The following is a 16,489-nucleotide window of genomic DNA, read 5'->3' as shown; positions in this document are numbered from 1 at the left end:
GAAAAAAAGACGGAAAAACAGTAGCCGTTACTGTAGGGGTGTTCATGGGCAGGGCTGGGTAGGGCATGCCTCCTGCCTGATGCCCAACCCGAAAGATGAGCGGGCTACATTTTGCAGCCCGCTGCCCTGCTCCGCCCATAGAAGCCCTAACCATTTTCAGGCTGGGCAATAACGGGCTGGGCAAGGTGGGCTTCCAGGCCCAAATAATGATACCTTGGTGAAAAAAATTTTAGTTGAAGTAAGGGTATCTTATAACAACTATAAAGAAATAAATACTTGAATAAACAATAAATTCAACAAATCAATAACTTTGATTTGTCTTAAATTGATATATCTTTTAATACAACACTAAAGTTAGCTTGCTTTTGCATATTTGCAAGACAACCAACAATTAAAAAAAAACTAAAAGATACTAAACCATATTAGAAAAACATTAAAAAGATACTAAGAAGGAAGAATTACACATACCACTAAATGTATATAGGGCAAATGGAAGAGGGGAGAATAATATATATTATCATATATATTATATATCATTATAAGTATTTCTGGCAAAAAAAAAAGAATTATAAATATATATATCACGGGTAGGGCAGCATACCTTACCCATAGCTCAGCCGAGCCCATAATATGCCCAGCCCAAACATGTCCACTTTTCTTTGGGCTGTCTTTTTTCGGGCTAGATAGGGCTATTTTTTTGCGGGCTCGGACAGGCATACTGGGCTAGCGAGCTTGATGAACACCTCTAGCCGTTAGTCAGGCATACCAGAAGAGGGAAAAATCATCGGTATCACAGGGACGATATATACGAATTTAGTCATATGAGTAATATGCGAATATCTATATCTTTAATTATATGCGGCTTTATTTATGCTATCAAGTGTCTGGAGGAACAAAGCATATATCTTTCTTTATTGAGCTGCCCTTTTATTTTCGTTCTCTCATTATTCCAACGCTGAAATACCCAATAACAGAAGCACGGCGCGCACACAACACTGCCCAATATGCATGATATCCTGTAATTATGAATTTCACTGTGAAAAATAACACCTGTACACTTATTATTAGAATTTACTGATAATTTTTTTTTCCCTTCAAAAGTGGTTGCTATTCTTCCAGAAATCATGGATGGACAGTCTTATCACGGAGCATGTTTTTACCTTTACCGGTCCGGCCCTTTCTATAGGAAAGTCGACTTGAGATACTACATATCTGACGATATATTCGTCAGTCCACCGTTTTAGTTATTTTTTTTTTAACTGAACTAGTTAGCTTGACTTTGGAAAAATATAAGTCTTATTTAATACTCTTTCAGTTTTTAATATAAAACCTATTTAACTAATGTTCTTATTTCACCCTTATATACAATTAAATGTAATAAGTAATTAATTAATTCACCATACTTGAGGAAGTTTTGACTTTCGATGGCGCCATATTTGAAAAGGAGTGATATAATTTTTTTATATGGGGCGGGTTACGTGACTTGTATGTTCAATGCAGCTGCAGTGTTCAGTTCATACCGTGAATCAGCAGAGCATACATAGATGACATTGTTTTTCATGTGAAGAGGGGGCAGCGTGTGGCCCCCGGTCTATGGCGGAAACGCCCTTGACGGACAAGTTACCTACGGCAAGCCTTGTGATCCACACACTCGTGTTTAAATTCAGTCCTTTTATTTGGATTCAAACGCCGTCCACACACACACACATTTATATCATGTAGATCAGATGACAGTAACAAGCACCGCTTTTATGCAGACAGCAACATCATTAATCAACACGTTCTCAATGCACCTTTATTCCCTTAAATATCGGTGGCCGTGATCCGATCCACCCGAGCTGCAACATGAGAAAGATAATGAACACGCGTTTTATTCTCTCGACAATCTCCACCTTCTCGCCTGGAATCGCACGTGCTACATGCGCCTCGTCTATAATCAACTTTAATTCCAACTTAACCCCTTCACAAAACACGAAACAAAAACTATATACGTGACAATTTTCCGAGGGGGCAGGCAAGACTAATTAGGAAGATAAAGTTGATATATACACAGGGCCACACCAATGTAATGGAGCCTTTAATTTTGTCCGTCTGAGAATGTCGCTTTGGTAATCTGGCATACCTGCCTCTTCGCCAATATCTGATCCATAGCAGGAAGTAAGACCAATGACTCCTTCATAAATATTTGTGCGGTATTGATTTAATTTATGTCTAATATAATAATCAACAGGACCAAATATATCCCCGCAACCATTGCGTACGTACAGGGTACCCCACACCGTTGTGTGGGAATTTACTTTAATTCACTGTGCTAATCAGGACATTGTAATAGTCTAACAAAAATGTGCTTGATAATTAGTCTCTTGTGTGCCGATATATAGAATCTCATTCCTGAGGGAATGCTCATCCTCTGCATTTTATGGGAATGGGATTCCTTATCACCCAACACACCCAAGGGATTGGCCTCTGTGTGGTGGAATGAGATCAGTATGGACATGATAAGCTCTTTGCTTGGTAAAATTTTATCTTCCAGTAAAATTTTCTGGTTTGGTCCCCGCAAGACAAGTCAATACAGGAGTTTTTTCCCCCCCACCCAGGGTCAATACAGGAGTATTTGACTCGTATGCGTATGATATTTTTGGTCTACTTAAGGCATGGGTAGACTGGAAAATTTGTAGTGCAGATCATGGGCGGACGGGAAAATTTAAGGCAGAGAAGAATGACCCCCCCCCCCGGGGGGGTAAATGGAAAAAAAGAGTCTTTTTCTTTCCCTTTTTGTTAGTCAGATTGGAAGCTCCACGAGACAAAAGTGAAGGTTAGTAAATTACACACAGCAGAAAAAATATTCTTATTAGATATTGCATGACGGATTGCCATATTATTTATTATCTTGTTAATAAGAAAAAGTTAAATTAAATTAATTTATATTTTCATTTATAATTTAAAATATATAAAATGATATTTTGAATCTATAAATACGTTTATATATTTTCTGAGGGAGGGAATTTTTATATTATCATACAAAAGCCAGATAACTAATTTGAGGATATTAAAAAAATTAGCTAAGTTAGTTATTTGTAATAAATATATGTTATTTTTCTTAAGACATCCTTATTATTAATCATATGCATTAAAATTACCTTTTAATGAAAACTTTTTAACATGTATAGTTAGCATGGGAATTACTTTAGAGGCAAAACGGATGAATACTTGAGATAAGATGGATTAGGATTTTATATTTAAAATCAAATTGAATTTTCAACTAGCTCTTATATTGAAAACAAAAGATAGTAGTATTTTTTTTAAATTAGCAATGTACAGTTTAGCCTAATTTATTAGAAAAGGTATTGGAATGGTTACATTAGATATTTATCTGTCTAACAAACTAATAACATGCCAACAACCTTAGAGCAAGGTAGCATGAAATCTTCCCCGCAAGGTCTTGACCGTACCATGTGCTCCCTGCATGCTGCGAATGATGAGATTGGGAGGTGGTTGTCCGGTGTAGTTAACACAGACTGTGTTGGGGGACGACACGAAAATGGGAACATAATGGTGAAGTAGTAGCCACCCATGACGGTTGATTAAAAATCTGGACAAAAATATTGCTTCCCTATGAATAAGAGTAAATCTAGAAAACTTATATAAGAATGAAAATATTAATCATAAATAAATCATAAATTAAAAAAATTAAACTTCGTATATCCTATATCCTAAAAGTATAGTTATAGAAATAAATAAAACAAAAGGTTACAACAAAACTGTCATTTTCAAGTTTCGTCCATCCATCTTTTTAGCCCTGATATTCTTGTAGGCAATGTTTTAAAAGCAGGACCGAATATCAAACCGGAAAACCTAGTGGGTCATGGTTCGTCCGGTCGGATCAGTTAGATTAGTGGTCGGACCGGTGACATAATAATTAAATAAAAATATTTATATATACATAATGATAACAATTAAGCTTGTTTATAATTATAATTATATTATAACCAATGTTTTAAAAGCCGATCGGATATCAAACCGGAAAACCTAACGGGTCATGATTCATCCGATCAGATCAATTAGATCAATGGTCGGACCGGTAACATAATAATTAAATAAAAATATTTATATATACATAATGATAAAAAGTAAGCTTGTTTATAATTATAATTATATTATAACATATGTAAAATAAAAAAACGAGATAGTATGAAAATTGTTTAGCACTTCAAATATTTCAACATGTGTGAGAATATCCTATTATAAAAAGATATAATAACATTGTAAGAGTGAAAAAAGCAAAGACAGTCTTGGTAAAAAAAACAAATTTGAAAAAAAACCGGTTAAAAACACATTTTGTTTGCAAGATGTCTAAATATAACTAAAAAAGACAGAATTCACCAAAAAAAAAAGAACAAAAAAGAGCAAAAGCGAAAGAGTAAAGTCAACAAAAACGTGGATAATATAATATGTTATTTCTTTAATGACAACATGTTTTTTGAGTTCTAGAAAAAGATAAACTCATTTGCGTTTTCTTCCTCTTCCCTTCTCTTTCTTCTTCGTCCGTCTTTCTTCTTTATCTCCGGTGACTGTTATTTTAAGCAGAACTTGGGCTGGCCGATTATTCCAAAACCATTCTAGTTCCCGAGCTAATAGCAGTTTCTGGTTCAAAAGCCGGCTTATCCCAGCTCAAAACAGGTTAACATCAAAGATGGTTTTCAAGCATGGCTCAAGCCGCCCTCATCTCCGGTTGATAGCCAGACCGGTCGAACCGTTCGGTCTAGTCCGGTTCTGAAAACACTGATTATAACATATGTAAAATAAAAAATGAGATAGTATGAAAAATGTTTAGCACTTCAAATATTTCAACATGTGTGAGAATATCCTATTATAAAAAGATATAATAACATTGTAAGAGTGAAAAAAGCAAAGACGGTCTTGGTAAAAAAACCAAATCAGAAAAAAAAAACCGGTCAAAAACACATTTTGTTTGCAAGATGTCTAAATATAACTAAAAAAAAACAGAATTCACCAAAAAAAAAAAGAACAAAAAAGTAAAATCAGCGGATAATATGATATATTATTTCTTGACAACACGTTTTTCGAGTTCTAGAAAAAGATGAACTCAATTTTGTGTTTTCTTTCTCTTCCTTTCTCTTTTTTATTCGTCCGTCTCTCTTCTTCATCTCCAGTGACTGTTATTTTAAGCAGAACTTGGGCTGACTGGTTATTCCAAAACCGTTCTGGTTCCTGAGCTAATAGCGGTTTCCGGTTCAAAAGTCGGCTTATCCCGGCTCAAAACGGCTTAACATCAAAGATGGTTTTCAAGCATGACTCGAGTCGCCCTCATCTTCGATTGACAACCAGACCGGTCAAACCATCCGGTCCGGTCCAGTTTTGAAAACATTGCTGTAGGTATTGGTCTAGGTAATTAACACGAGGCAGACTATATATATATATATATATATATATATATGGAGAGGCCAGAGCTTTAGGCGAAGCATCAATTAATATAATTGAGCATCAGTAGTGGCTTCTCTGTCATCTCTCCAGAACAAGACATGCAGGTCGAGCAAGTCCTTCGCATGAACAAAGGAGCTGGGGACACTAGCTATGCTATGAACTCCACCGTTCAGGTTCACCTTTAATGCTCTTCCAGATTAATTCACGCGTTGCGTCTTTACCCATTCTTTAATTCTCTCCTAGATTTAAGTTAATCATTGTCCTTTCTATGTCGTAGAACACCATAATCATTGTCCTTTCTATGTCGTAGAACACCATTATCTCCGTCTCCAAGGCGGCAACAGAGGAAGCCATCGTTAAAACCCTGTGCTCCAATTGCGTCGATAGCATGGGCATCGCCGACCTCGGCTGCTCCTCCGGACCCAACACCTTGCTCGTCATCTCCGACATACTTGCCACCGTGGGCGCCACCACGCGCCACCTCGGGAGGCCATGCCCGGAGATAAGGGTGTATCTGAATGACCTCTTCACCAATGACTTCAACAACATCTTCGCCTCATTACCTGGTTTCTACAGAAAACTGAGGCAAGGTGGAGCGAGCAAGATGGGGCCGTGTTTTATTTTTGGGGTGCCTGGCTCTTTCTACGGTCCACTCTTCCCGGCCAACAGCCTCCACTTTGTTCACTCTTCTTCTAGCCTCCACTGGCTTTCTCAGGCACGTAACTATACCATCATCTAATCTATAATCTCCTAACACACACCAGATAAAACATAAATTATTTTTCTAATACTTAACACACACTCACGACGCACACAATTTTAATTAACTTCTTGTTTTAAAAAAAATAATGACATCGAAACATGGTGCACTACATATAAGCACAGTGTGTAGACTTTTATGACATAAATTGAGTGGAAAAAGAGCATTGCAACTGTTTCAGGTTACGTCAACGTCAAAATTTGAAAATACGGTCCCCGTGATTTGTATGGTCAAGACACAAGTGACCCACCCGCTGCATTACCCCAAGTACTAAAATACTAAGTTCTGTGGTCCTAACTCGTAACAAAAGCCCACTGAATTATTCATCAGTCACTACTCGCACCCCACGTACGACTCACCCAAATTAACAACAAATTAAAAGGATTTAAAAGGAAATTAAAGGCATGTGTAAAATTTGAAATCTAGATTGTATTCCTTTTTTATATGTTATTACGAGAGGTGAAATGAGAAGAAAAGTGGAATAAGGCAGGTTCCAGCGGGGTTGGAGGAGGAAGGGAGAGCGGTGAACAAGGGAAAGATATACATATCGGAGGGCAGTCCGAGGAGCGTGCTGGAGGCGTATTCAAGGCAATTCCACAATGACTTTTCAGCGTTCCTCAAGTCACGTTCTCGGGAGATGGTTACGGGAGGGCGCATGGTTCTTTCCCTCATTGGTAGGGACTCCTCCGATCCCACCACTCCTCACAGTTGCTATCAGTGGGAGCTCTTGGCCCAAGCCCTAATGTCGCTCGCCTCACAAGTACGTTGTCGTCCTTATCTGCTCATCTCTTGCCACTCACGCTTCATGATGACCTGCCTGTTATATAATTGATGGCGTGCGCATGCAGGGTTTGATTCAAGAGGAGAGGGTGGACTCGTTCGACGTTCCCTACTATGCTCCGTGCATGCAAGAGTTGAAATCGGCGTTGGAGAAGGAAGGATCGTTCGTGATGGAGAGGGAGGAGGCGCGCGAGATCGACTGGGACGGCGGAGGTCTAACGGGGGCGGCGTCCAGAGGAGAGCGGGTGGCTCGAACCGTGAGGGCGGTGGTTGAGTCCATGCTGGAATCCCAATTCGGAACCCACGTCATGGACAGGCTGTTCCAAGCCTACGCTCGGCTTGTGGACCGCCACCTGTCCCACACCTCCGCCAAATACATCAACCTGACCGTTTCCCTCGTCAAGCAAGCCTGACTCTTCCTTGTTTCTGCACCAACCAAGGACCCCAACACCGTAGGGTCATTTCAAAAGTCGTAATCTTGCCCCGGCCCTCCGTTTATAACGTGCACTGTGCACATGTCGTATTGGGAAATCCGTGTTTCAAATGGTTCATAATTATTGGACCTGCATTATTATGCACCTTTGCTTTTCTTGCCGTTCCACTCATGGTGGTGTTGAGTGATTTAATTTGTTTCCTTTGAGTCACGGGAGAGGACCACCCTCGACTACATGCATATCTCGTCTCTACAAAATAATATTAGCTTCAGTCCTTAACAACATAAAAGCTTATAAAGTTATTGTTATAATTTGATCCTAAATATAAAATCCCAATTCATTTTGTCTTTTATGTTTATCTATTTTTCTCAAAGTAATTCTTGTAATAGTTACATATATTAAAGATTCTATCAAATGGTAATTCTACCTAATATACATAATTAGCAAGGGTATTATAAGGAAGATGATACATATTTAATACAAATACCTAATTTAACAAATTTTCTTAATCTACTTAAATTAGTCAACTAGCTAATTCTTATATTAAGAACCGGACTTAGTAATAATAACAACGAGAATGGGGCTCCGATCCCCCGCATCACTATCACTATTTGGGGCAGCTATATCGTCGTCTGTTTCTCTCTACCCCTCCACAATGGACTCCACATGATCATAATGCAGAATCTCTTTATGTCTATGCATCACAGAGCTAACAGTTCTAACCCCACAAACAAGATTCATTCCAACCCAAGGACCTAACCAAAAGGAGAAGGTGCTAATACTAATGATTTCAGGCACAATATTTCTTTTCACACGCTTTATTTGTCTTTGTTATTCTTATATAGGCTTTTAAGCAATATTGAATAAACTGAATTGAATTGTTTTAAATAAACTGCGACGTTCATGCTGTTTGTATCAGCAGCCGAAGGGGCAAAAACCCAACTAGATTGGACGGATATTATATTGAAGAAGTGGGAATAAAGAATTTGCGGCTGATGTTGGGACTTATTGGGAAGGGCTTACGTATTCTACCACTTCATCAAGTGGAAAGGAGAGCTAGCCTCGAAGTTTCATGATTCACCTTAATCATTGCCTGTCGGCCATGTTTACGCACTTTTGTTGTTCTAAACCGCACACGTATCTCCCTCTTGCATTTATCAATCCCGCAAGAAATCAAACAACATGGGAAATGCTTATAAATCTACTAATATATATGGGAGGAGATGATGAAGTTAGTCGGTAACAAGAACAAAGAGATGTTTGGCCATCTGGTTCAGGGGCTCCCAATGATTTGTTATGACTGGGGCATCTTTGCTGCTGCCGTTGTTATTGTTACATTATGTCGTAGAGCGTGGAAACTATGGTACAATAGCAAGTCAGGAGGGGGGATTTTTCCAGGAAACCGAGGACTTCCCATTGTGGGAGAAACTCTGCATTTCATGGCCGCCATTAATAGCCCACAAGGAGTCTATGAATTCGTCCGATCTCGTCGCCTCCGGTAACTTCACAACCACGATATCCATCCCCAAAAACAAAACAAAAAATGTGAAAGCATATATCTACTTGTATGTTTTAAATATATTGATTGATGATTGTTGATAACGGATCGCCAAGGTTGAAATTTGGTTCACCTTATTGTGAAATAGACGGGGAGGTAATTAATTAGGAACCCATCGATCTGAGACACGTTTACCAATGTTTTCGAAATATTCTATGTATATGAGAAACATGATAGTTACAGACACTGAAGTGGAGTAGAGGTGTGTGGCAGATATGGGAGATGCTTCGAGACCAAGTTATTTGGGGAGACCCACGTTTTTATGTCGAGCATGGAATCGGCAAAAGCGATACTCAACAACGACGCTGGGAGATTCTCAAAGAGGTACATAAAGTCAATAGCCGAACTGGTCGGACCTGAGAGCCTGCTCTGTGCTTCTCACAGCCATCACAGACTCATCCGGGCCCATCTCCTGTGCCTCTTCTCAACTGTCTCTCTCGCCTCCTTCGTTACACACTTCGATCAACTGGTCGTTGACGCCTTCAATGGCTGGCCACATCACGGCGCCGTCGTCATTCAACAGGAAGCTCTCCAGGTACGCACGTGCGCCGGAATTCTAATTTCATGCTTTTTCGCGAAGGGATCAAGTTGAGGGTGGGCCAAGCCCGTTATGCTCATCAATCTGGAGGATTTAATCTAATTTGTGCGCGGCAGATAACTTGTAAAGCGATGTGCAAAATGTTGATGAGCATTGAGAGCGGGTATGAATTGGAGACGATGCAGAGAGAGGTGGGTCGCGTGTGTGAAGCAATGCTTGCCTTTCCTCTAAGGTTCAAGGGGACCAGATTCTATAAGGGCCTTCAGGTGAATATCCTTTCTCTAATGGGCTTCTTACTCACTAAATGTCCTCTTTTTTCATGTTTTTGGGTACAGCACCAAATGTCCTCTTGTTGGTCCCTCAAGAACAAGAAACAGTGTCCCAGGCCCATCCCTGCAAACGAGCCTCCCTCCCCTTCAAAATCACGAAAACTAATTAAAGCCCAACAACCTGGGTCATCAACTTTGGAGAGTAATCCGTTTGACTCTGTCAAAATTGATACAGGCTAGAAAAAGAATCATGGACACATTAGAGAAGGCGATGAATGAAAGGAGAAGCGGATCGGCCTGGGGTCATCAAGATTTTCTTCAACGGCTTTTAGCAGGAAATGACGATAAATTGAATGGGCAATAGGGGTGAGCAACAAACCCATTACCCGCTAGCCCGCCCATGACCCATGAAATTTTTGCCCATTTAAACCAGCCCAATTAGCCCAAATAAGAGATTATAAACGGGCGGGCTTAAATGGGCAGGGTAGCCCATTAAACGGGTTGGGCTATGGGCAAGGTATTGGGCTGCCCATATCCGCCCGTTTAAGTTTTAATTTTTTAAAAATATTTTTATTCTTCATTTAATTGATGATATTGTTTCTCATTCATCTTTTATCAAACCTTCATGCTTGTCTAAGCTTTTATTTTATCCTTTAGGTGAAAGTTGGAACTTTCAATGTTTATGAGACTTTATGATTGGTGACTACTTTTATGATTTTATCATACTTTGATTGTTTGCAAATCTAAGTGAGGTTGTGTGATTGAATATGATTGATGTTATTTCATATTTAATTTGCTATTTGGCATGCAAAATTTATTGACAGCTTCATAAGGTTACATATAAAAAATAACTATACTGAAAAAAATTTAAAAAAAATAAATGGGTTACCCCGTAACCCGGTTAGCCCAAACGGGCTGCCCCATAACCCATTTAGCCCAAACGGGCTGCCCCGTAACCCATTTAATACGGGCTAAATGGGCTACTACCGGGTTATGGGTTAGCCCATGCCCATTTATGAATAAATGGGCGGGCTATGGGCTAACCTTCGGGTTAGCCAACCCCGCCCATTACTCAGCCCTAATGGGCAAGAAGTGAGAAGGCTAACAGATGAGGAGATCCGAGATAACATATTGACCATGGTAATCGCTGGTAAGACTGTGAAACAAGGATTTAGTTAATTGAGCTGCAGAAATGAGCCAACTCTACATTTCAAATCCCAAAAACCATGGAGCATGAGTTTTCCTTAAGATTGCAATTGCAGGTCAGGACACGACAGCCAATGCAATTACATGGATGGTCAAATTCGTGGGTGAGAATCAGAAAGTTCTTAATAATCTAACGGTCAGTCTTTCATTTTCATAGCTGAACAAATCAAGGGGAATTTTTACCAAATTGGTTCACCGCTCCATAGATTAGATATATTATTGGGTATTTTATGAATCAAGCAGAAGGAGCAGCTTCAAATTGCGAAAAGACTCGAGAGCACGCATCTTACACTGGAGGATCTTAATAAGATGCCATTCGCCTCCAAGGTGAGCAGTGACTAGTGGTAGATTGTGGGCAATATTTTAATATGAATGGGCATGACAAATTAATTTTCCTGTCAAACAGGTGGTAAAAGAAGCGTTAAGGATGGCATCTGTTGTTCAGTGGTTCCCAAGAGTGGCACTGGAGGACTGCGAGATTGAAGGCACTTTATAACCTCATCTGACTTCAATCTGCTTCTTTATTATGTACAACTTGAAAGAAACAACTCATGTACATATACATGCCTGTAACGAGCATTTTATGGGAATACGCAGGATTTAAAATCAAGAAAGGGTGGAACGTGAACATCGATGCCAGATCAATACACTTCGACCCAACCGTGTACAATGATCCGGACGTTTTCAATCCTTCAAGGTTTCATGTAAGGCCGCCTCACCAATTAATTTTAACTGTCAGAGATCAATATTATTCAAAAGACACGGATCAGAATTGAGTTACGTTGCTCTTAATTCAACAACAGGCCAAGTCAAAGACACACGGCTTCTTACCATTTGGGGTGGGCGGAAGGTCATGCCTTGGGAAGAACATGGCTAAAGCCATGATGCTGGTGTTTCTCCATCGTCTCACCACAACTTACAAGTCAGTATAATTTCCTTTCTATCTGCTCCTCGTCGAAATGCTGATTCTTCTGTGCTACAAGCTCATAAAGAAGCCACATAATCATCAGAATGACCGATTCCGTTGATACAACGTGTGCATGTACCCAGGTGGAAGGTCATTGATTCTGACTCAAGTATCGAGAAATGGGCACTCTTTTCAAAACTAAGAAGCGGCTGTCCGGTTCGCTTGACGTCAATTAAGGACATGAACAAAACTACTTGATAGGATGTGGCATTTTCCAAGGGGGATTATATTTATATACTCCTCCGATCCTTAATATAAGACCCATTTAATTAATTTGATTAGATTAAAGAAGTTAGGTAAGTTAGTTAATTATAAAAAATATGACACGTTTTTCCTAAAATACCATAATCATATTTTTTAATACCTCATCTTCCTCTTCTATTTGGTTATAGTTGAAGGAGTATCCATAAGGGTAATTTAGAGAAAATTGATAAATATGAGAAATGGGTCTTATATTTAGGACCAAAACCAACTCACCAATTGGGTCCTATATTAAGGACCGGAGGAGTACTTGTTTATCAGCATATATATCCCGAGAAAAAAAAAAAACGATCTAAGTTTCAAATAACCATATAATCCCCTGTCTTGTAATATTGCAATTATTTATCTGGGTAAATCATCAGTAATAGTAAGTTTCAGCCAGCTTCACATTTTTCTGTTCATAAGAGAACGTATTTACTACTTTTTTGTCCCCTTCTGTTTTTAAGTGATACCTTTCTGGTTCTTTAGTGAGTGCTTAGCTTCTGTCCGCGTTTTTCAAACAACTGCAGTCATGTTCATTTAATTAAAAGCCATCCCAACACAATTGCTGTTATAAAACTCACAGAAATCATAAACATATATACATATAGATTGAAGTGTTTTTAAATGTTGTGGATATTCATCACGGACCACCTGCTTTCTTGGACCACCTGTATCTGGATAATGGATATGCTAAAATCATTGAAGGAAGCTCTTTTATCAATTAATTACCATCAACGTCACTCACCAGCACCACCGTAACGCCTTTTTGAGCGTTAAAAGAGTGATATATAAACAGAACAGCGACGGCCGGGAACTTGTTTCAAACAAACCCATAGATTATTAATTCAAGCCAAATTAACATATGAGCAACATGAATGCCCCAGAAAACATAAAGCGACTAGAGTCGGTATTTTTTTTTTTTTTTAAATCTTATCTGTTTTACGAACAAGTTGTTGCAGCTTCATTATTAATTTTATCTCTGTTAGTTATTCTATGGGGTCGAGACTCGAGACAGGGCAATCCAGTGGCTCGCCCAGAGTATAATGGGTGGGAAATGAAAGATATTGATTATATTATAAGAAATCGTTAGCAAGGTTGACACAGAGAGAGGTATCAGCGGGCATAGAGCAGGACATGATCAAAAATTTTGAGGGAGCAGTTGTGTGTGGTTTGGTAGAGATAAAAATAATTAGTAGTATAATGGTACGTGTTTCAACTTGCAACCGATTTATTTATGTTTTTTTTATTAAAAAAAAAAAGGGCTAGAAGACGGAACCCATTAGGACAAACGACAGCTAGTGACATCAGAGGAGGACGAGCAGACAAAACTATAATTGATTAAGGTTTAATTACCCGATCCAATAATACTATGTCGATCTCTAATAAAGTACTTTGGATTCAGATCAGTTCAATTTCGCTTTTCAATACGTGATGCAATTGAGTAGTTGTTAACAGCACGATATTATTGTACAACTGGTAATAGACCCAATTGGGATATGCCGCGCCAACACAAACACACACACACACACACACACTTAACGGAACTTACAGTTCAAGGCAGCGAACATCAACTAGAGTATATATTTTCTGGATAAAAAGAGAAAGCCGGACCAGGGCGGGGACCACGACCATCCCCATTGATTGGTCATGTGACTGAAGCATGTGACATCGGGCTTGCTTGTTCTAAGATTTTTTTTCTTTCTTTGAAAAAAAAGTGAATAAATTTTATATGTCACGAGTATTGGAGACAGCTGACTGGTCGATTTATGTTTATTCTAAGATTTAAAGGCATACCTCAATTTTAGAAGCCCCATAGGGCTGGTTCCCTGGGGACGGACGTGGAAGAAAAGTTCTGCAACCACAAAAACGACCGTGTCAAGCATCTCCAGCAGCCAGCTCTTTCCTTAACATAAACTAGTGGTGATATGCTAGAAAATATCTGTTTATATCCATTTTTCGATCTTTCAATCAAAGGGGACCCCCATGCAGAGAAATAGGAAACAGAGAAAAAGGTGGACAAGAATTGGAAGACAAAAACATGGTCGGCTAATTTTAGGATTGCTTTTCATAATATTGACAAGCAACTACTCTGCAATTTTTGTAATTCCAAATTTTCCTCACATCTAATCTAACCGCCCTTTTATTTTCTGCCCTGTGCTTCATGCTTCATCCCCATCAACCAATGACCATTGACCGGTCATACATAATAGTTGTGCCACTCTCGATCATTTATGTACATCCAGTGAACACCTTAAAAGGGAAGTTGCAAAAGTCGCTGAAGGATAATTATGGCGGTTTGGTTAAAGCGTATATATCTATATATGACGAACGAAGTTAATATATATATTTTTTCCGGTCAGAAGAATATTATTGCTTGGGCAAATGGATGTAAAGATCACTTAAGATTGGTGGTTGGACTTGAGCAGTTTGAAAGCGTGAATATTTTACGACTCCTTTATTTGCCCAACTTTCCCTCTCGCAGAAGATAGCCATCGCCGCCCAGGCCACAACTTCTTTACGATCTCAATATAATCAATCAGCTGCAAAATCCCATCTAATATTTTGAGTTCCAATAAAAAGTGACGTGTCTTAATCTAGCTTTGATTCCCATTTCGTTTTTAGGCCATTATCATCGCGTCGAACCTCCAAGGCTGTAATGGGCGCGCAAAGGTATTATCAAAGAGCCCTTCAAAATAATTGTTCCTAATTCATTTCCCTCAGTCAACAAACGAAATGTTCTGTCGTCTGAAAGCCCGAACCAAAGGGAGGGAGAAGAGCCAAAGATAAATTAAGCACAAAGCCAACTGGGAATAATCATCTAAGGTTACGGAATTTCGCATTGCATGCATGAATAATGCTGAATTAATACTGTACAAAAGTGGTCTGTGGTCATCCGGTGGTTTAGTTCGACTGGTATTTCGAGGTTGTTTTCAGTTACCCGGTGTTGTGTCGAACACGCACAAAGACCTTGGAGTTATTGAAAAACTCAAACTAGAGTCCACAGAATTGGGATTAATTGCTGTACATTGCCATTAGTCGATGAAAATCACCAGAAAAAGCTAATCGGAAAATCAAGATATATGCATGCGTTATCCTAATCTTACGATTACTTAATTTCCAACCGTATATAAAATATATATTCTCATACAATGTTGAGCATTAAAAGGGAAAAAGAGGAAGAGTATTTTGGGTGTTAGTGCCGAAGAGTCTGCTATTCCTTATGCTCTTGCCACAGCATCCTCCTGTGCTTAGCGATGTATTCCTCTACGGTGCGGTTAAAATCCTCCTTGCTCAACTTATCCACAGAGCACAAGCGCCTCCCCAGTTCTCCTCCATATCTTCCAACCGCGTTCAGTCCGTTCAACCCCGGCCTCCCACCCACCACAATCCTACCCGAAAGATTCTCCGACCGGACTCTCCGATAACAGTCGCTATTATTATTAGAGACCTTGTTGCCCCTCATCGTTAACGTTGTCTCAGACCTTGTTGGCCTTGGTTTTTCAGCGAGCGCAGGAACCGGAGACAGAACAAGTTGGGAGCACAGTGTTTGTGTGTGAGGTGGAGAAGGGTCGGGAGTCTGAGAATCGGCGGTTGCGTGGAGGCGAGGGTGCCTGTGGTGGGTGTGGGGGAAATGGTGGTTTCTGTGAGAGAGAGCGAAGATGAGGAATATAATGAGATTTTGGAGGAGGAAGACATAGAAGGGGTGGTGGAAGAGGGAGGCAAAGAGAGCGAAGGAGTGGAAGAGGACGGCACGAAAGCAAGAGGAGCGAGAGAGGAGGAAGAGAACGAGACAGAGGTTAAGGAAGCGCAAGGCCTGTGCCAGCACTCGCTTCGTATGGTGGCTTCTGAGAGCACAGGCTTTGTGGACTGTGACGTTACGAAATTCCATGGAAGGGACGGAGGGCGTGAGTGGGAAGGAAGGACCAAAGCGAAAAAAGCGGCTATGAGGATGATGATTTGATTTGAAGCGCAAGTTTATATAGAGGGCCACACGCTGGGATTTTGCATTTGGACAGGGAAATTAAAGAGGATGACGGTGGAGGATTTGCGGAAATTTATGATTATGATGATGACCAAATGGGCAACTCCAAAATTCATGCCCCCCAAAAAATAAATGCAGGAAAATAACTCGTATAGCAGGAAATTCTTTTTTTTGGGGGGGTGGGGGGTTTCATCCCTTCTATATCACTCTAGTATCTAAAATGGGTTCTCTTTCACGGACTTTTAATTTGTTATATTTTCTCTTCAATTATCATCCTTATTTTTGGGAGAAATTCAGATCATTCAAA

General features: G+C 39.7%; 2 protein-coding genes across 3 annotated transcripts; both read left to right on the top strand.

Annotated features, from left to right (window-relative positions):
• The first annotated feature begins 5,401 nt into the window (after positions 1-5,401).
• Positions 5,402-7,740, top strand: LOC114724403 (jasmonate O-methyltransferase). Its single transcript, XM_028910745.1, has 4 exons — positions 5,402-5,618; positions 5,756-6,160; positions 6,696-6,965; positions 7,054-7,740. The coding sequence occupies exons 1-4, from the start codon at positions 5,544-5,546 to the stop codon at positions 7,396-7,398; spliced, it is 1,095 nt and encodes a 364-aa protein (XP_028766578.1). The 5' UTR covers positions 5,402-5,543; the 3' UTR covers positions 7,399-7,740.
• A 930-nt stretch (positions 7,741-8,670) lies between these two features.
• On the top strand, positions 8,671-12,617 carry LOC114723758 (abscisic acid 8'-hydroxylase 2). Of its 2 annotated transcripts, XM_028909994.1 has the most exons (12): positions 8,671-8,917; positions 9,191-9,512; positions 9,632-9,781; positions 10,020-10,136; positions 10,865-10,934; positions 11,047-11,126; positions 11,234-11,317; positions 11,397-11,475; positions 11,588-11,694; positions 11,794-11,912; positions 12,041-12,192; positions 12,466-12,617. In XM_028909994.1, exons 1-11 carry the CDS (start codon positions 8,676-8,678, stop codon positions 12,153-12,155), a joined length of 1,485 nt encoding a protein of 494 aa, XP_028765827.1. In that variant the 5' UTR covers positions 8,671-8,675; the 3' UTR covers positions 12,156-12,192; positions 12,466-12,617. The 2 variants fall into 2 exon arrangements, with proteins under 2 accessions (XP_028765827.1, XP_028765835.1); XM_028910002.1 differs by lacking the exon at positions 9,632-9,781.
• Positions 12,618-16,489: the final 3,872 nt, after the last annotated feature.

This window comes from Neltuma alba, unplaced genomic scaffold, assembly GCF_004799145.2.
Source record: "Neltuma alba isolate B1F8T4 unplaced genomic scaffold, ASM479914v2 tig00002374_pilon, whole genome shotgun sequence".
NCBI classification, from domain to species: Eukaryota; Viridiplantae; Streptophyta; class Magnoliopsida; order Fabales; family Fabaceae; genus Neltuma; species Neltuma alba.
Note: the sequence above shows the minus strand (reverse complement) of the source record. Positions and strands in the feature narration are given on the sequence as shown.